At 40.3% G+C, this 21,506-nt stretch overlaps 2 protein-coding genes across 2 annotated transcripts; one reads left to right on the top strand and one right to left on the bottom strand.

Moving 5' to 3' along the window:
• Positions 1 to 479: 479 nt before the first annotated feature.
• LOC111269498 (sodium-coupled monocarboxylate transporter 2) lies at positions 480 to 9,277 on the top strand. The gene is made up of 11 exons (XM_022849140.2): positions 480 to 891; positions 3,189 to 3,262; positions 3,475 to 3,594; positions 3,782 to 3,850; positions 4,265 to 4,384; positions 4,640 to 4,794; positions 6,136 to 6,276; positions 6,582 to 6,732; positions 6,923 to 7,100; positions 7,307 to 7,759; positions 8,819 to 9,277. Exons 1-11 carry the CDS (start codon positions 747 to 749, stop codon positions 8,956 to 8,958), a joined length of 1,746 nt encoding a protein of 581 aa, XP_022704875.1. The 5' UTR covers positions 480 to 746; the 3' UTR covers positions 8,959 to 9,277.
• A 3,466-nt stretch (positions 9,278 to 12,743) lies between these two features.
• Positions 12,744 to 18,441, bottom strand: LOC111269497 (uncharacterized). Its single transcript, XM_022849139.2, has 8 exons — positions 17,974 to 18,441; positions 16,644 to 16,755; positions 15,883 to 16,316; positions 15,213 to 15,550; positions 14,809 to 15,020; positions 14,507 to 14,676; positions 14,020 to 14,400; positions 12,744 to 13,828 (listed from the first exon to the last, which is right to left on the bottom strand). The coding sequence occupies exons 1-8, from the start codon at positions 18,116 to 18,118 to the stop codon at positions 13,740 to 13,742; spliced, it is 1,881 nt and encodes a 626-aa protein (XP_022704874.1). The 5' UTR covers positions 18,119 to 18,441; the 3' UTR covers positions 12,744 to 13,739.
• Positions 18,442 to 21,506: the final 3,065 nt, after the last annotated feature.

The following is a 21,506-nucleotide window of genomic DNA, read 5'->3' on the forward strand; positions in this document are numbered from 1 at the left end:
ATAGAGATTGACTCTCCCGCTAGATCCAAGTCACCCCTTTGAGTAAGTAAGAGCATTCTGGATCGTTACCAGACAGTTGTACGGTAACGAACTGAGTGCGCTTCCTTGCACCACTACGACAACAGCTGATCTAGACTGGTCTACTTGACATGGCAGTTGGACTTATCATACTCTGACAAGCAGCACTATCAGCTCAGAACAAAAGCATTGCGTAGCGTTGACAAGCGACGACACAACCGATCTCGATTCATGATGCGATCAATTTTCCAGCATCGCGACTGCTGACAAGATCAACCCGGACCAACGTATAGGCTTCGAGGCCAAACGTCGTCTGTTTCGTCGCTGCTATTATCGCTCTATGGTGAATCCTTTGCTCTAGGTGGACCGAATGAGCTCGATTAGGAACTCCTTAAGCTCTTCCACTAGTTATCTTCACTCTCTGACGTTTTACGGCCACGACTTAACAAGCTAAGGATAAGTCAAATCAGCGGGGACAGTTGTTACAATCGCGTCCTCTTTAGGCGGCTTGTTCGAAAGGAATCTTGTGAATAACCAGGGCACTGTAGCAAGTGAATGACCGGTGTTCCTGACATAGTGATATAGGCCAGGCAAGACTGGTGTAACATAGCACAAGTGAAGGGAATATGTCGAGCTGATACTGCCGAACGAAGTAAACAAAGGAAAAAACTAACGAAGCGTTGAAAAACCAAGGCTGATTTGGGAAGCACAGTACATTTTGAGTGGCGATGGGGGTTGCTCATTTCGCCTTTTTGGACTATGTTGTCCTAATTGGATTTCTGTTGATTTCAACGTTGATCGGTCTGTACTTTGCCTGGAAGGATCGAAAAAGCACAAGTAACAAAACATTTCTAACTGGCAACAAAGAACTGGGTAAGTATTGTTTTGCCATGAGGTAAGTTTAGCATATATATGTACGCATTGGTGTATCATCACGGGTGTACGCCCGGATCATTCAATTGAATCCTTTTATTAATTGTATCCTCATCTAGAAATCTGCAATGCAAGCTCTCAACAGCGTTGTACCAGTTCTGTATATATGAGTGGACGCACTTTATGCTGGGAGCCAGCCTTGATGAGATGCCTAACGGCGTAAGTGCCGGACTTAAAACTCGAAACGTTTAAGTATGTTTGTATTGCCATTAAGTATCTTTAGAGCCACTGGCGCGGCGGCTTACACGGTCAAGCCGATCTTTCAAAGGTGGTACTTGAAATCCGGTTAGGGGCTTGTACTACACAAAGTTGTGAGAACATGATTTCGTAAAAAAGTAAGAACAAAAGAGTACTAAAATAATTAAAAAACACATTATTTTTTCTTAAGTTTTAGTACGTTTTTGCATTAGTACTTTACGAATATTTAGAGAAAATCAGGTAGATCTAATGAAATCAAATGTAACAGTTCTGTCTCGGATTGAGCCCCAAAACTGAGATCGGTGTTATGGTGTTCTGAACCCAGAGTCATGCCCGTTGAAAAGAATGGATAAATCAACAAAAAAAAAATAAATAAAGCTTCGCGTTTTCACTAACGCGTCACTACACGGACGAGTGCGTGCGAACCCTGTTGACATCCGTCGGCACAGCGTGCTGTCAATATAGTAGCGCTTATCAGAAGGCTGATGAGCATACGCACCCTAGCATGTTTTGTTTGAAACGGATATCTTTGAAGTTGGCTTTACTATTGAAATCTTCAAACACCAGGCTATATTTGTAAGGCCCGACGCAGCCCCAAATGGTGAGCGACCCAGTTCGAAATGAGGGACACCTGGTCCATAAAAGGGTAAAAAAGTGCGTCCTATTATATGCTAAACTATAATACATGAACACTTTAAATTAGCCGATTCAGGAAAAGATTAGGAGAATGCTGAAAAGCTCTAAGGAGTAGATTTAATATGTTGAACGCTGACCACGTCTAGAGCAATCAAACTAACACGCAACGTCTCTTCGGTGCAGAACCTTGTATCTGTGCGCCAATCCCTGATACTGGTTTTAAACGGATCCTATTCATTTAACGAGCCAAAGCCAAACCTGTCCTGGCTTGAACTTGTCTGAGTATGAATCTAGGGATAATCTTAAGCTTAATGTGGATAGCGCTGTCTTCAAATAGCTGCCCTATGACTTGACAGTATTACTGACGTATCAGACAAATTACGCGCATATTAGTTTATCAAAGATATTCGTCCGCTGACCGCACGTCGACCCTTACGGTACACTCTTGCGGTATATAGTTATGCGCGGAAGACCTAGATGTTAAAATCTATACGACAAAAACGTATGGTAAGAAATGCGTGACACCCTGCGCAAAGTCAAGCTTTCAATAGTTAGAGAATTTTCTGTCGATACGATGAGGGTTGTGTAGAATCCAACGGGAACTTGCACGGGAATTAAACACTAGCTAAGCGAATCTTTTTCGACTCGGAAGGACATCAGCGCTCTCGGCCCTACAGCCAATACGTATTGTTTAAGTTATTTTTCTATCAAATTTGTGTGACATTCAGTTATGTTAGCATCAAAAACTTTCATCATGTGCCAATACTTCACACAGATATTTTCATCCTTATAGCAATGTAAACTCTTTCATTCGAAGACAATGCGAAAATTGGAACAAATACGACCCAAAGCATAAAATAGAATGGGCCTTTCGAAAAATGTTCTTAATCAACGGTACTAATGTTATTTTTCTACGTTGTGCGATTTATTCGGTGCTGCTAGGAACAATCAGATATGCCATGTTAACCCCGTAAGCCCGTCGAAAGTGAACTAAATAGAATTCGTCCGAACTCTGGAACATGACTCTTATATCTGCCACCAACCCAGAGAACTGAAAAAAAAAAAGTTTTTTTGAAGTATGGGTATCTCGCTTTATTGATGCATGGCGTACATATCCAACTACTCGAATTGGCGACATTTTGAAACGTGTGTCCAGCCATTGTCGGTCCTTTGACTGGGTCATCAAAGCGTATCTAATAAGATGATGTAATACTCTGTGCGAAATACAATATTTGAACGACTTACACCCCCTTAGATATGACAGATATGCTTGATATTTGTAAATAAACGTATTCCGATTGGTTATTCTTCTGGTACGCATATACTTTTCATTGATTCTCCCGATTTACGATAACGAAGAGCCTAAAAAAGCGACAAAAAACGTACCCCTACTCAATTTTCAGGATGGATTCCGGTATCGTTTTCAATGATGGCTTCATTCCTCTCATCAATTGCAATTCTTGGACTTCCTTCGGAGGTACGTACAGTTTCTGGATAAGTGTGCTGCATTGACCGATTACTCCCACGTGGATACTTTGAATTCAACGTTTCTAATTTTCAAAGGATTGTAAATTTCCAGTAACTTGGCTTCATGAAGGGCTAATAGTGTACTGAAGGTCAATTAATTATCCGCGTACAAGTAATCACTTCGATGAAAATTGTAAACTTGTCAAACTTGTCCGAAATTAGGTTTACAATCGAGGCGCAATTCTTTGGATGGGAGCTGTATCGGCGGCTGTTGCAATCGTGATCGCCGCAACCGTTTTTCTGCCAATGTATTACAACATGGATATTACGTCAATCAACGAGGTAAGCCTTGCATATATAGGTTAGGCAACTTCAAGGCGACCGATAGTTCTCTTACATTGTGACCTCTCACCGGCCGAAAGGCCATAACCTTAAAATTATGAAGACTATTTTGTTGTAATTATTGAGTGTAAAGAAACGTTATCATTTAAAATTATATAAAGATAATTATAGTTATATTTAATTCCAGTATCTGGAAAGACGATTTGACTCGCCTCAAGTTAGAAATCTCGCTGCAGGCGTGTTTGTCCTTCAAACGGTAACTAAAAATAATGGAAATTTCTTACTTTCATGAATAATAGTGCTAAAACTCTTTGGCAATGATACATTTATTACTAGAATCCTTATTGTATACTTATAGACGTACTTTGTAAACTGTTGAGGATCATTACGTTATAGATCGGAGTGTCCCTTTATATGACTATTCCTAGAGCAAACCCCCTAAAACATGAGCAATACCTATACTGCTTACTAATATTAATATTGAGGAGTTACGAGAACCTGAAGCCATTCATTAGACAGCGTTTTATAACTCAACAGTATTAGGAGATGCACGGGATCAACGTAGACAACCGTCCGTTATGGCGCTAACAGTTACGCTGCTCCTCGATGTCGTCATGATTTTATTTTATATCTACTAAATTGATTGTAAATCGCGAGGGGATATTTTCAGCTGTTGTATATGGGTGTCGTGCTCTACGGTCCTTCTTTAGCACTTGGTTCGGTTACTGGAATTCCCGTTTGGGTTTCAATTCTTCTCAATGGATTAGCCTGTACGTTTTACACCGCAATTGTGAGTTATGCTGAGTACTTCCTTTCGTTTGCACAGAGCTGGAAATCAAACCGGACAGAATTTCGAATTGCCATTTTTTTTATGAATGCAATCAGCCTAACATATTATGTTAGGTATATATCTCTATATTTTATGTTTCCTGTAATAACTGGTAGTACATTATGGCTTGAAGTTAGTCAAACTTCTTATTGTTAGCCAAAATTTTGTTCCTCCTGTCTAAATGTCTGCTCTGTTTCCATGGCTTAATTCGGTTAGGGCGGTATGAAAGCTGTAGTCTGGACTGATGTGGTGCAAATGATCCTCATTTATGTTGGCTACATTATGGTTTGTGCGTCGGGCATCTATCACGTGGGCGGAATCAGAAAAGTACTTGAGCTAAACAATGAAGGAGGCAGGCTCATCTTCGTTAAGTGAGTTAGTTATTTATACCAGCCATTAGTGTGAAACTCTGTATAATAATTGCCTCTTTCTGGAACGGACAGAATTATTTCGAAAAATTGTGCACTTTTTATCGCCAAATAGGACTCGGAAGCAAATCTTAATTTTCATTTGTCGAGAAATTGTTAGTGAGTAACCAGTATCATAAACAGTTTCTTGATTAATCATCAGGGACAGAAAAGAGTGATTTTAACGCTTCACTATCTTGCGATTCACGAAAACAATAAGTACCGTACATCGCATAACAGTATCTTGGAAACATCGTTCATATTTTCGTGTTTCTGCTTGCAAGGCAAGGGGAACGATTGTTGATATAACAAATACAGAAATAAGTTCAAAAGGTATCTAGAATATAATTGTATGCGAACTTATAACACTAGAGATCACAATAGTAAGAACCAGTAAATGAAGGAACATATGATATTTATATATCAGTGAAATAGAGTCATTTTTTTATTATTATACGGATTTTATTGAAATAAAAAATCTTCACACCGGAGCAGGTGCTTTTTGTCATATCACCGTCCGTAATAACACTGGTGTTATACCTTGGTTCAAAAATGGAAATTCGTCAATATGACGTTTTAACAGTTTATCGTACCTGAAACTCTACTGATAAGCATAAGAAATAATTTTGAAAAACTATTTTTTTTTTCAATTATATCAATCACAAGTAGATAACGCCAGTACGTTCCATACCAACAGTTAAATTTCCGTTTAAAAGATTTACCATCTTCCAAAATAAGACTTCACGATAGTTCAAATCCGTTGCGCTGTTTGAGGAGTTCTAAGTAAACTGCCGGAAACTGCAAGTTTAAGCATCATCGAAAGCAGATAGACGGTTTTAAGTACTACTTGAAAACGCTTCTTCAAGCTATCACTTTTTTAGACTTTCAAGCTCAAATATCAAGTCACTTTTTTTAAAAGGCATTCTTGAAGCAAACCAAGTGTAGAGGACTTCAAAGTATTACCATAAGCGGTTTATTAAGAAATGAAAAGTCCTATCAATTTCATAACGCGCCCTAACTTATTAGCTCAGCTGTACGGTGCTTTGTATCAAGATATATAAACTTTGTCCAGTTGTGCCTATAAGCATCCTAAAACAAACGTAATTAGGTTATTTAATTCTGTAAACGTCCTTATTAGAGCTACCTAGATAACCAGTGGATATAGCGGCATTATGTGGCAGCCGTTAGGCGGGCGGTCGGTTCCGCCTGTACACGACTAACGGCTTGACGGTCGAATTTCTGAGTCCAAATACTAATTACTTACGTTTGCTGCTTTAACCTCTAACCTCGACACGTTTGTCGTAGCTGGAGCCTGAACCCGTATTTTACGTACACCACATGGAACGTGACCCTATCGTGGACTGTTGGCTGGATGGCAGCTTACTGTGCCAGTCAAACACAGGTGCAGAGATATTCGGCCATTGCTTCTCTTGCGCAAGCCAAAAAGTACGTTGATCGTATGTTTGTCAACACGTGTTAATAGCAAACGGTGAAACATAGCTCTGGTAAAAATTCAAGGGAAAAAAATTATCTCGGCTTTACGACTAGGCCGTATAAGAGAAAAAACTAATGTGATTCTGGCCATAATAATAAAAAAAAAACTACATGAGATTTCGAACGTGAGATGAGCTTCGAAATGAGAAAAATTAAGTTGTATCAGTTGAATGAGATCATGTTGTTCTTAATAGAATAGACTTACAACGACATTCGTAAGTATTTTAGTCATTTTCGTCACATTTTATTTAAAGCAGAGCTCTTCTATGGAATATTCCTGGAGTTACGTCCACTCTGCTGTTATCTGTCCTATCTGGCCTGGTGCTTTACGCCGTCTATGGACACTGCGACCCACGTATTACGGGTGATGCCGACAAGGCCGACCAGCTTATGCCTTTTATAGTCCAGGTACAAACCTCTATTCTAAATCAGACTACCAGGATATATGCACGTGTTACACGCTTAGACAGAATAGACAACATTATCAATACTTGACAGGCCCAACTATTTAACTGGTGAACGTCTCGATGTCCATCAAAGCTTAACCGCTTTCAATTCACTAAGTAAACCTTTCGCCTCTAATAAACTGACTTTTCAGGATCTCCTAAGGGACTACCCTGGATTGTCGGGTCTTTTGGTGGCCTCGGTTTTCAGTGGTTCTCTCTCGACGCTTTCCTCAGGTTACAATGCACTTTCTGCCGTCACGTGGGATGATTTCGTCCGACCCCAAGTTAACATCTCCGACAAACAATCTATATACCTTACTAAAGGCATCGGTATGTTTTCAACGTGGATTGAATTTGCATGCTTTTTAAATATGGTGCGTCTCTATGTAGTAGTAAAAATATCAGCGATTATATTTTTAAGAAAACGCTTATTGCTTACCAGAACACCCATGACTTTAATTTTTTGCGTGCACTCATACTTCTATGAACAAGTATAAGCAATCACCGGTCCGTTTGGTCTTCATTTTCCACTGCAGCTGCAATGTATGGAATTCTGTCTGTATTCATTGCCTTTTTGGCGGAAACAATGGACTCAATCATTCAAGCGTCCTCCTCTCTAATTGGAGCCATGACGGGTCCCCTGCTAGCAATCTTCGTTATGGGCATGTTGGTGCCATTTATTCGGAAAAATGGCGCCATTTATGGCATTTGCCTTGGCTTAGTATTTTCGTGGTGGCTTACACTCGGTTCAATCATTTACCCTCGCGTCGGCGATGATCTGCCAACGAGCAACGCTCAGTGCTTAGCACGTTTCGACAATCTATCCGGTACAGAAAGTGTAATGTCGGAATTGATTACGCGCGGATCGTTCGATGAGCCAAAGACCCCTGACGGAATCCTTGCATTCTACCATATCTCCTTCATCTGGATCACCGGCGTCGGATTCCTTGCCACAATCGTGTTTTCTACTATCATCTCCGCCTTTCTTGGTAATCATAGATGTCAACAATTACATTACTAAGCTTATCAATTAAAATACGCATGCAACCATGTGAGACTATATAGATTTGTCAACAAAATTATTATTTTTGTTAGAGTCAGGGCCAAATACACTTAGTTGCATTGACCTGTCTTACATTTTACTGTGTGTACTTTTAGGGGTTACAAATAAGTCCTGAGAAACGACTATAGTCGGTATTATTTGCTTTCGATTTTCCTTAAAAACTACTTTTTTATATTTTTTGCTTTTTTTTGTAATTCTAAATATATCATATTTTTAATTTTTATCGAAATAAATAGCTACCTGTCCGTAGAAAAACTTTTTTTCAAGTGTAAGATTTTCATCACGGTTCACATCTTTGGCTCAGGAACATATGCTTTAAAACCTAATTCTGATTTACAACAGACAAACGTAAATCTTCGTTTGCGTTACAAGTGTTGTACAAATAATATTGTATTTTTAAAGGTTTTCAGTAATATCCCTATCTAAACGCTTAAAGCTAAATGTCTAGACTCCTTATATGATATCTGAGTTGAATTGGTTCGGGCAACTTTTCATTACCGCGTATAGTGCAGAAGGATAGGTGCACGTAATAAATCTGAGACACTCATTTCTGTCGATCTTAGCCAACATTTGAAATATTCTGCGGAAAGGTTCATATGGTTTAGGACGGCCCCATGACGAAAATTATAGCGCCTGGGTATACCGGTCATCGAGCAACAAGCCCAGATTCTACCGCTAACTTTATGAAACAAGTCAATAACTGGAGATATGCTTATACCCCATTTTGAATCAGAAATGTGGATGCTAACAGACAATTACTTTATCTCATGCTGGAAATCGAGTTTTGATGATGTAGTCCTTAGCGGACAGTAACGATCTGATACAGAGTGGTTCCAGACCCACATAAGCGCCCTTTACGCTGCTCGCTTATTAGATCATTGCTTTGAGAGCAGTCTTCAATAACACTATTCTAAAACGCTGTGTTTTACGCCAGTAGATCCAGAACAATTTGAACAGCTTTTCCGTTCGTATTCTTGCTTGACAGATGACAAAAGTAGTCACGTCGATCCACGGTTTATAGCGCCCATTGCACGTCGCTTTATGAGCATGCAGGAAGATTCCTTTAAGATGGCCTCGTATAAGACTGTGTCAACTTCAGAGAATAACGGGGCGTCGCGGCTGTAAAACCAAGATCGAAACGTTCACAGGTTCAACTTACCTAGCACAGGCAACATCTGTAAAGAACAACTGTTTACAACGTGATCTGCGCGCTAATTACACGAATCGGGTAAACAATGCAGAATGCCTTCATTGCTAGAATAGTCTTCAACCACATTTCACGTATACGTCAATCGACATTGGAGATGAAAGTTCCGCGCAAGCGTATATTCATCAGATTTCTCGTACAGAGAGGAAGTTGCTTGCCACTTACTTTGTGCATAGGCATTATATACATGTCTTATACATATAATAAAGATGAGGAGCTGATATTTTTTGTGCGGTATTCTGATAAGTGTGATTTTTCTAGCTCTTCTCTTATTGGAAAAACAAATAACTAAAATGTTCACTTAAATAGTCGCTGTTAATTTGCCATACACAAGGTCAAAGGATAAAAGGCTAACTACAAAAGTAATTTTGTTTCCAAGTTTGTTTATAAGCAATTACTCAAGGAAATGTTGGTTCCATAATACCATATACGAGATGTAACTTTGGGGCCAAATGAAAACTGGATTTCTAAAATGGAAGTTGATTCCAAGCTTGCTTGGACTTCACCCAACTGAATTCACGTGCTGCGCAGCTCGTTTGTATTTGTTGTTGTGATAACTGGCTCGTACGTTTACTTATCACAGGTAACAACAAATAGTGTTCTGTCATATTCTAAGAGTTGTAGAAGCTACAGTAGCAAAAAGATCCGATCAGAAGCCTATGTAATTAGAGAAAAATATAAATGCGTTGCTCTCTTTAGTAATATTTATCTGTTAAAAAAATGTGCTTCGTCTTTACTAGAATCATTCTTCATTTTCTTCATTCATCATTTACAATGCGACAGTCTTCAGAAGCAATCAACCGCATGCTTCTAGGGCTACATTTCATAGCTCATAGGAATAGTGTGCATTTCTTTAATTGTTCCGAAACAAAACAGATGTCGTCGGCTATATCTTAATAGAAAAACTAAATATAGATTCATCCGCTTTCTTTACTATATACGTACTAATCTCACTGTTCAGGACATAACAGGAGACAGAGGGAATCTAGAACAATAAGGATAGTATAATAGGACGTAAAGCAGGAACTAATCCGCCAATAAAAAAGGCTTTACACCACCTAAAAAAACTCAGTGTTGACTACACTGTTTACAAACATAGCAAACGTTGCGAATTGAAAAATAATGCACTAATTACTTGAGAGGTAGTATTTTTCTTTCGAGCCTTTGCGGGTTAAAGCAGGTTTGTAGGTTAAAGAAATTAAAGCCTTGCAAGTTTAGAATACCATCAGCAACTTAGATGAGTCCTGAGAATTGTATGTTTTGTTGTTAAAAACAAACGAGAAAACAATATTGTTCAAAAGGACAGAAGCATCGAACTATATTCTTGTAGCGTCCATTCTGCTATTCCACTAGCTCTATTGACTGAATACTATAAACTACTGAATAAATAATAAATAACGAAATTTTTAATAGCACTTTAAAATAACACCTTTATTATATACGTACTCAACCCATTAGTGAAACATCTGTAACGTTCTTCGCAAATGTTGTTGGGATGCATTATATATGTATGTAAACGCACATACCTCGATTTCATATTTGAACTTCAGCTGCTGACGGGCTGTTTTCTGCCGAAGGCAACAAACCGGTTTACAGATATGAAACGCTTTTGGCACGATCTAATGCGTTTAGTACATCATAGTCAAATTGTAACACAATGGCTATGCACGTAAACATTGTACCCAAATATTTGAACATCGTACTTTTACTATTTACAAAAGTGTCCGAAATCGTCAATGCGTCGATTCGTTCGTTGTATGACAGAACCGCCCGCACCTCGTTCAGATCGATAGGATGCTCAGAGTAATCTGGCTCGGCTTCTCTATATCTTGTTACATAAGGTCTGATCTTGGTCCTCACACTTGGACAGTGCAATAGGATAGTTTCGGCGCGAAGGCATTCTTGAATGATCGCTGAACCCAGCCTTGTTGTTTCGAAGAGCTGCGCGACTTGAACGCATGATGCCAGTACGTAAAATATATGTGAGAGATGATTTTTCCGCCTAGGTGTATCCCAAAGGGCTATCGAACCAAAATGTGTAGCCAAAAGGAAGATCACCTTCGTGTAAATCACTAAAAGGACTTCGCTAAAGATCCTGTTCACCTTTGCGGTCAATAAACGTATTGAGTTTTTACTGCAAGCGACTCTATAGGCCGCGTCATTCGAGATTGGAGTCTTCCTTAGAAAGTCCGAGAGAAATTGAAGTTCGCTCAGTATTACCGACTCACACTGACCGTACATGCAGAAAGTCAAGTACTGTAACGGCCAGACATATAGGCCACTGATACTTCCTAATTTTACAAGCAGTGGTTGAGAGCTGAAAGCATCGCGAACAGCGATGTATATATCCAAACCAAAGGAAAAAACACTCAAAAATAGTTGTATGAAAAATGGTCTCGGATTAAAGTTCAAGCTGAATACGCTATTGTAGAATATTATCTCGGAGAGGGAACTTTCGTACTTCATCATGGTAAATCCACTTAAAATCATAATGAGTAGGTAGTTAGCGGTATTTGCCAGAGAAACTAGACAGAGCAGTGATAGTTGTTCCGGCATGTCGTTGTAAATGCCCACGTAAAGGCCAACGACGAACATGCTAAAGGCGACAAATGTTCCAATACGGGGCAAGCACCATAATGGGTGACGGCTGGTTGATACCTGCTGCTTCTTCGCAGAACAGCGTCCAACCCGAACATCAATCCCATATATAACAAACATACCACAGAGTAGTTTCACGTACCGGGGGAACTGAGCAGGAAGACCAGTGTCAAGCTGGCCCATACCTTTAGTCAGCTCAGCCGGGGACTAAACTTTGGTTCGACCGACTCAGCCGTCACATCGAAAGTGGCCAATTCAGGCTGGTTCTACCACTCTACCATGCTGTGGCACCCTATCGATCCGTTTTGCAATACGTAGGCCCTCAAAACACTGCCCGCTGCCCCACACTGAGTCGTCGCCAGAGGATATGTCAATAAACTATTATTTCTCGTTTTCTAACTGCCCCTGTCGAACAAGAAGGATGACAGACCAAAATAATTCCGCCCCTTGCCCCCTTCGGTCTTGCTTCTACCAAGCTGACTAAGAAGTAGCCGATGTGCTAATAATGTACGCATGTGACGACACGCTTCTTCGACCTGCCGAGGACGAAAGACGCCTTGAATCCTCAGGGGTCCGCTTCGATCCAGATACAGTAGAAGATACGCAGCAATTTAGGCCGTTCACAACAAAAGCATAATACAGCAGTAATGTGGTGTAAAGCGATAGAATCCTGCACGCTATCTATCTAATGTACAACAGAAACAAAATCTGCGAAAATGAATCACGCATAACGTAATGTCGATACATCTGCAAGAATAGCTCATTCCGTTGCCCGATAATCGAGGCTGCATTTTTTTGTCAAGCAACAAACCCGACAGCCCCAGACGCTGAGTGGGTATATACCTCACTCCTGTTCGAGCTTTCATAATCACATACATATTACTTTTGAGAGATGCTTTGAAAGACGTTTACGCAAACTTATAGTCGAGCTTTTATTCTGAGAGGGCAAACATCCGCTTAGACATATCGCTGTTGGTAACATTGATCGCACGTGCATAAATGTAGGAACACGATTAAGTAGTTCTAAAGAAATACACTATTTACACTACACATAGAATTTCTTCGTACATCATATTATAAGTGTTCTTTCAAGAAAATCATAAGCTTTTGTATAGGTTATATACAAGTGCTTTCCTTTATTATTCGTTAATTGTTCGTTAAAGCTTAGTTGTGAGAATTCTTCAGTATTTCTAAGTTCATTTTGTATTATTAAAATGGCCATGTGCCGTTTATCAGACGAAATTTTACGTTTGGAGGTCGCTTAATTGTAAACCTAAGTCTCTGGCAGAAGTTCATATGCCACCTAACTAGGGTTGCACTACTCGTCGAGAAGTACTCCGAATATTTATGGATCTTTTCACAGACACTATGCTGTCTAATATTGTTGGTAGCGATTGTCATTTCATTTATAACAAACGTCTTTGCAGGTGGTATTGCAGGCAAAACCACTGTTCCGTCACTCTCCAAGGAGGGCATACAGATTTACCCCACACCACAGCATCTATGTCTGGATAATGTATTTTTCATCGCATCATTTTTTGTTTGTCTGTTCGGCTAGAGTAACATTAAAAAGGAGATAGTTACCATTTCTTAGCGTTGATGATAAAGCACCTTCGATTTATGGCTGAAAATTAATATCGCATTTTTGCGGAAAACCCGAAGTGTGAACCTTTTTCTACATAACCCGTTGGACTAGCCCTAAGTGACTGTGATTCGTCTTCAAGTTCACAATAATACCGTATGTATAAGTGACGTATTATAGGATATATAATAGCAAAACTTACTAATGTAGGAACTATTTATTAACTGTATAGCTCAATTGAAACCTCTATAGAGGTTCTGGCACAGTCAGGAAACACGCATTGATAATGGTACGGGATGGCTTAATTGTATCGCTTCATATGACATTTACCCCATTTTCTATTAGTAGTCATGCTACTTTAGACTACTGACGTCGTGCAACATGCTTCTCCGTAATAGAGTCTCTCGTTGCTTTTGCGCTTGTTGTCCGTATCGGCACCGAGGATTGCTAACAGATTATAGGTCAAAAAATTGACCCAATGACGTAGACACCTAAAGGTCCCGATTGATCCTCGAATTTTTATAGGTCAGAAAACTGACCGACCGACGTAGACATTTGCGGGCTCATATGCCCAAAAGGTTTCAGTTGCGTCTTTAGCTGTAGGAACTCTGGAAAAAAGTAAAAATATTAACTGTATCATGAGGGAATTATGCAACATCCAGTAGATTTGTGCATCTGCCGCTAGGCTGTTTCCGTGAGCATGACATGAGTTGATTGATTAAACCTCAAGACTTCCGTAGAAGCTATTAAACCGTTTTCGCTTTTCATAACTTAGTAAACACCGTTGATGACATCTTACTTTGAAACTTGTATTTGCAGAACTTGAAATTGTCCTTCACTAATTCTGGTTCCTCATATATGTCGGATTCTGTTATTGCGATCCCCGATTGAAGTTTAGCCATAGCAGATTGAAACCCCCACGACAGAAGTGTGAACAGAGGTTCTTGATCTTGAGGCTCAATTTCGTCAAGATCAGCGAACGATAATGCCTCTTGCTGTTTTTGTGCGGCAATAACGATGAATTCGTCTTTAGGTGAATACTGCCCGTCACGGAAATCCATCATGTCGTTTACGGCTGCGATGTCTTCAATAAATTGTTCGGTTTCAATTTTCGCCCAGTCAACGGTTGAAAACCAGTCATGATTTCGAAATTCCTCAAATCGCCCTGAAGTTATACGCTCTGTAATGTCCGAGATGGTAATCCAGCGGTAGGTACAATACTGTCTAGATAGTACGAGTATTGCTCGTAACGATAGTATTGCAATATGGGCAAAAAAAGTACTTACGCATAGGGTCTTTGATGAGTAATCGCTTGGTGAGCTCTTCATGAGCAGGCTCCCCCAAGCCATAGCCTACATCACCTTCCCGAATCTTTTCTTTGAGAGCTTTCCTGGTGCCTGCTCGGAAAGGAAGTTTTCCCGCGCATAGCCGATACGATGTCACACCTACCGCCCACCTAAAGGACCGCGTTCATATTAAGGCTATGCAAGTGTGTCGACAGTTTGCCCGCGTACATGCCATAAATCAGCAAGAGATTATTTCTGTCACTAAAAAACACGTTTACTTTATCTACCAGAATAATCCTTACCAGTCAATTGCTCTTCCATAGGGTTTCTTATCAAGAATTTCTGGAGGTAAGAAATATAACGTTCCAGCGGACTCAGCATCGTCGAATTCGTTGTGCGATTTCCTTATATAGCTGTTAATGTGCCCATTGATAAATCTGCCTGCACTGATCTTACAAGTATCAAAATCGATCAGCTTAAGTTTACCACCCGGTGCGATCATCAAGTTCGACGGCTGGAATAGAAAAAACAACTCAATGATACCCACACCAGCCGTTCTAATAATAACAGCTGCTTACAAAAAATATCTTTCACTAACCATATATAATAGAATGGCATCTGAAGGGATGGGCTTTGTAAGAACGTAACCGTACGCTGTGAACCAGCATCGACGATCCACTTACAAGCAGAGAGATTGGCTGTGTACCTTGACATCACGATGAAGGAACCCACGATAGTGAAGGTATTGTAGGGCAAGGCCAAGTTGTGCCATGATCAATTTATTGACTTTATCGCTCAATCGTGTCGATTTCAGCAGTTTATGAAGGTCGACACCCCGAATGTACTCCATGAGCGTGACGTAGGCCTGGTCGCTACGAAAGCAAGTGTGATAACGCACTAAAAACGGGCTGTTAACCATACTTCCTACAAGTTTATCGGCGCTCGCCTGTCTGGTTGTTTTGAATTTGTTACATGGAACCAATTTGCCGATGACCGAGATCCCACCCACTTGAACTTTGTAGATGGCACCAAAACCGCCAGCACCTGTAAACATGTACGTGCAAACGAGTACGACACTAATCTGCGCACGGTTACGTTGTTCTTGATTCACTTTCTGGCTAGACTTACTCCTAGATGGAAAAATCCCATCCCCGTTAGGTCGTCCCAGTAAATATCATTCGGCTCCGGCACGTTAACTTTTGTCAACGAGCAACCTTGTTGCACTAGACTTACCACTTACCCGATTAACTAAGGAATAGCATGGCACACACCAGATATTACGCTCACTAAAGGACTAGCCATCTTCTTTCTTTATCACACAACTGTAAAGTAATAGCTAATTTGTTTCATTTCGCCATTATTATGGGGCAACTAACCCATTAACCGAAGCTGGAAAATATGCCTCAGCTTTGGCAGGATAACATATGCCGCGTTAGCATCAGGGTCCTGTAGTATGGCTGCATACATATCAACAACAGCTTGCCAATTGGTTTTCCGCATTCGCGAATTGTGCTCTATTCGCATCGCGAACTCCGACATAATCTGCAATAATTTATGCAGCAGCCTCGCCGCTACAGCTGCTGCCCGATCATCACGCCCAATAAAATACTCGTGAAGGCAGGCCAAATTGCCGAGATCCTCTCGGATATCTAGGAAATTCAGCCGCTTCCTATTAATTCGTTCATAATAGTCGATGGCGACGAGGCAGTGCTGTTCCTGCGCGAAGTGCTCGCGTGGGAAACGTGTCATTACCATGGGTCGTTCCGTTCGAACAAAAATTTCTAGTCCTGCTTGAACAGACGATACGAGGCTTTCGGTAAAAGGGCAAGCAGTCATTGTCGAAAGCCAAATGAAAATTAAAAAAAAACAAAACAAAAATTAGAAGCTGAAAAATCTCCGATAGCCGTAATAGGAATCGCGCACGAGATCGGCATTACTCCCGTTTATAACAGCATACAAAATTTCAGATAAAAAAAGGTTCAACGTTACTACGTAGTGCTCTAGGTTGTTTGGGATACAAGTAAAGCCTGCGCCTTGGTTGGAGCGCATCGGGGTACGGTTAGTCCTGTTTAAGTACGCATTTTACATTGATGCCACAGCTGGATATGTAAAGATTCAGGAGAAATTCACCGCTCACCTGGGTTGTTCATCGTGCAGCTTCTTAATGGCATATCGTATCGTATGTTTCAATGCATGCGTTGTTCTTACGGCGGCGCCTGTAACAGCTTTAGCTGATACTGCCGCTGGGTCTGTATCAAACAAAGAACAGTAGCAATATATTAGATAATCAGCCGCAGTTTAACGCCACGACTTCGCCATTTTCAGATTCAACATTGGATGCGCTTCATATATTGTCCTTTGAACACGACAGTGTCTCACTAGTGTACGCTTACATCATACACTAAAAATGACTCGTATCATACTACCGTAAAGCTTAATAACAGATACCGTTAGCTGCAGGTAGATGCTTACGATGACCAGCCAGCAAGTAATAACCGTTAAGCAAAGCTTACCGAGAAAGTTGAAAGATTCGACTAATTCGAGGCAAGCTGAGCTGCTCAATCCCTTCAGCAGCTGACTCAAGTACTTTACAATACAATATATCCGAGTATATCCGTAAATAAATGTATTGGGAACGCGTGTAGCGTTATACATCGATGTGAAATGTCTGGATTCGTTCGTCGAACGAACACCTCCATTTACGTCACTGTCTAAGAGTTTTCAAAGGGTTTGCACAAAAAACCGCAATCAGCCAAAAAAACCACGCCTTCATATGATTGTTACTAAAGCCCAGAGGCCTCCAGAGATGAACCTTCCCAGACAAAGTAAACACTTCAAAGTTACGTCCAAGTTTTCTGGCCTAGCCACTTTTGTATCTAAGCTAACTCTCCCTATCTGACAGGCCGTGCTGCACATTATATTAAACGTATCCTAGCATCTTCCAGGTCTCGTGTTAGATATGTACATCGTTTTATTTTTTTCTCTAGATATATTTATATCTAATACCAAAAGTAAAACTTCGCCGCTAAAAAATGATTTAATACCACACAGACCTACGAGGTTTACCTTGTTCAGGGTCGTATCTTATAATCGCTTCCGGACTTAAGCAAGCGGTCTCCATATTGGTCGTCTGAAGCACCAAGAGAATTTACAGATTTCGAGGAACGCGAAAAGATTACTACGTATTTCGATCGAGTAGCCCGTTCAAAACAAAAACTGGCAACGGATGAACATATAATCACCCGACTACCACTTCCCGATTCCAAGTGGCAAAGCGGTGGCTATAATTTAGCGATCTGGCGACAAATTCATATTGTCATATGGGCCAATTTCGCGCAATCGAGGAACGAGGACAATTTCCAAGAGCGAGTGAGCGCAAGTTAGACGAAGCTTAGAGCTCACCTTAGAACCGCATCTGGTGCAGTGAGGGCACTACGGATTCATCTTCTATCTAACTGTCAACTTACCGGACGTTTGCAGGATCACATTTTTCGTATCTTTCACTCCGGCTTCGTTAATCTCAGGAATCAGCATATCTTTGTCTGATAGCTTTTGGTAAGCGGCATTGACATTATTGGACGAACGACTGGCTGCTTCGCCTGCTGGTTCCATTGCGGCATTGCTTTAAATTGCACAAAAACAGAAGTAAAATTGACGAATTTTCCGTGCAGTGGGAAAATGTTAATGATTAATAACCTTTGGCAGTGAGAAATATGTCTTGTATTTATGGCGCTATTGCAGAGAGCTACCGTGGGGTTGCTTATACAGTTCGTAAGTGCTGGTCAGACGTGTTTATAAACATAACGATTATAAATTATTATTCGTCCACTCGCGTTCACATCACAGGTGTTCAGGTAATAGCATTGTTCAACAGCACTGTTATAATACTGTGTCGAATCGTGCCTGCGTCTCACTTGTGTTCGCTTTCCTCAAATAAACCAAATCTATTAAAGCACACATTGTTGACCTCATTAATTTAATTAACTAATTAATTACAATACAGTTCTTAGTTTCGTCTTTCTTTGGCGACACGCAAAACATTAATGTCTAATAGCTCTGTAAATATGGCAGCTCATAAGTCAGGGCGAGCCTTTCATTAAGAAGACATTCTTAATGCGATTAGTAGAATTCATCAGGCTTTTGCTATCTGCTGCTTGTCTATTTAGCTTTGTGAGTTAGAACTAAAGGTCTATTGCAATGAAGGCTCAAATTTTGCTTGCAGATTATCTTATTTTTATTACAGCTGCTTGTTATCATTCCAGGCTTAGTAAGTTGTGCCGATGAAAACGACTGGAAAAACATGTATGGCTTCTATACCTGTCTACTCACTGAACGACAATTATAATTTTGCCTCAAAGCTTTTGGATTTCGTCGCAAAAATTAAATTTGACTTCATCGCGAATTTTTTACTTCCCATTGGGTTTCTATTTAGCAAGTAGGTTCCATAAAAACATCTCAGCGGTTTTATCTCGAATTCATCGACCAACAATAACGTAGTCTATATTAGCATGTAGAACAAAGGAAGTACATAATTTGTCACTTTATTACGAGTAAGATTTTACTTTTATTTTTTAAATATTCGATAGACTATCAACGTACTATTGTTTTTTAAAAGTAGTATATTTACAAGGAAGACATCCTATATTCAGTGAAAAACGTATGTTTTTTAGAATTAAATAACGAATTCAACGATTGAACTTGCAGGTGGTAAAATTTTGTCCCCATTAGTCAAACAATCACAAATTGAAAATGAAAAGTGTACCCGAATATCTGCGTGTAGCTTGCTTCTACCTAAATCTGTTTAGATGCGGTTTATCGAAACGAAAAGTTAGCGCGATGTCGATTTGTGTTCCCTATGGTGGGTGTACTGAATATCAATATTTAATCCATTATGAAAAAAAAAGCACTATTTTTTAATGAGATGCGCCAGGGTTGCAGTGAAGTAAAACATCTCTAGATTTTCCTTTTTCAATGAATGCACTTCTTCGTTTTAATTTTTCACTTGCTTTCCTTTGTGTGATAATCGAACCCTTAATATTAACTTGTTTAAACGTGCAGACGACGTTTAATTTCTCAAGTGAATGTTCGCGATTCAACCCTACCGTTGTTAATCGCTGAACTGTGTTGCGGAGGTATTACCTGTCGAGCAATTTGAATTTCGCCGCCAAACCGAGCCAATATTTACAACAGCTGCCTATATTTCCGGCTATCTGTGGCCCTCGAAGTGGCCCGTCAGCTGTGATCGTTGTACGATGCTTAGAATTGTGTTTATTACTCGTTGATAACCACCGCACTGTGCGTGAACCAATATTCAGTAGTTGATTTGTTCGATTCTTTTTGGGCTACGGTAAGTAGTTTAGACACGGTCAGTTATTCCTGGGCTATTGTGCTCAAGAAAGAAAACATTAGTTGAATTTCACATTTGGGTCGGTCTTTAATGCCTGATCGCCTTTTTTAAATAGTGCACTGAATAAACATTGACGTCATACATATTTAGTGTAGGTTATAGACTGTTTATTTTTGAAACTCCTAGAAAAGCCGACTCTGCAGAAGTGTGTCGTTACGTTTTAAAACCGTCATGAGGAACTGTGTCTCTTGTGTGTTTAGAATAAGTGCATTGGGTTGGTCCAAGCGATTGATACATTTTAGTAACCGGATCTCTACCGAGCATATTAGGATTGGCAATAACAACTAAGATCGGAGGAAATTGTATATTATAGTTATTAGTTGTCTTAAGCGGAGTTGGTGTATCAAGCCTTCTAATAGGCGCTATATTAAAATTAACTAGAATAAACTGAGTTTAATAATGTTACTCGGAACCGCCGTTCTATGTATTATAAGTTTGGGCGTTGTTCTATATTAGCGTTCGTGACTATTTTCGTTTGATAGTTACTAACCATCTCTCTACCATATCTCAAGCCATTCGTAGTAGGATCTAGAAATGACCGCTACGGTGCACTCGAGTAGTCAGCCGAAGAATGGAGGTAAAAAATGACTTTGCGAGGACAGCAGGCCGAGACACTTTATGACGGCGCATTGTGAGTGCTGTTGCGGGCGTTCCCATTTTCTAGTAATATTTCAATCACCCTTGAAGTGATCCAATCACCATTACTGTGTATGGCCTACAAATGCTTTGCTACCTCTACTTGTAATAAAACCTTGTTTCAATCGAATTCATGATCTTCTAGAAATAAGTTTAAAGCTCTTCGATCATGCTGTTATAAAACAGTATGCACTTGCTTTCCAACTGGACTTTCTTTTTTCGCTACGACGATGTCGGCTTCGTGTCAGTATCCCTATGGCCTGTGCAAGGATTTCCCAACCCAACCCAACCCGCCCTGCTGCTACTTCCGATGCCGTTATTCTAAGTGCCTGATACGGCCAATTATTTTTAGATGAGCTAGCAACAACGGTTTGACTATCCAGAGTTGAGTGTAAAGCGGCAGCTGCTTCCTGTCACTGTTTTCGCCTGTCAATGCAGAGGCCCGGCAATGGGGTCTCTAGTAGGCTGTGATTGAGAGTAGCTTGCTGGCATTGCTACAGTTGAAGACCAGCTTCCAGCGTCCGTTGCTGTTAGTCTATTACAAGGTAAAGCTGCACGCTTTCTGCTCGCCTCACAATACGCGCAGTGTAGCGGCATTTGCTGCAGCAACGCTTGACACACCGGCCTCAGAGGTCGTCGTGAAGATAGTTAGCTTAGACTACTGACGTCGGTCATGATTGCACCATCGAGGCCGAAGGCGTTGCCAGCGTTACGCTGAATGCACACGGCCGATGTATCGGGTAGCCGTATTGAAACAGTATAAATCGCCTCTATCAGTTGACCTAGCTTTGTCGGTTAAATTGGATTGGTGGGTGTCTAATTTTAAGATCTATTATCTAATCGATAGTGGCATAGTATAAGATTATCTATGTATATCCTGTAGATCCATACGGCATAGATGTTAATGGTAGAAGTGTATTTGTTTGAGTTTTTCAGTAAAAAGAAAATTTCATGTTT

Source organism: Varroa jacobsoni, unplaced genomic scaffold (genome assembly GCF_002532875.2).
Source record: "Varroa jacobsoni isolate VJ856 unplaced genomic scaffold, vjacob_1.0 scaffold_1388, whole genome shotgun sequence".
NCBI lineage: Eukaryota > Metazoa > Arthropoda > Arachnida > Mesostigmata > Varroidae > Varroa > Varroa jacobsoni.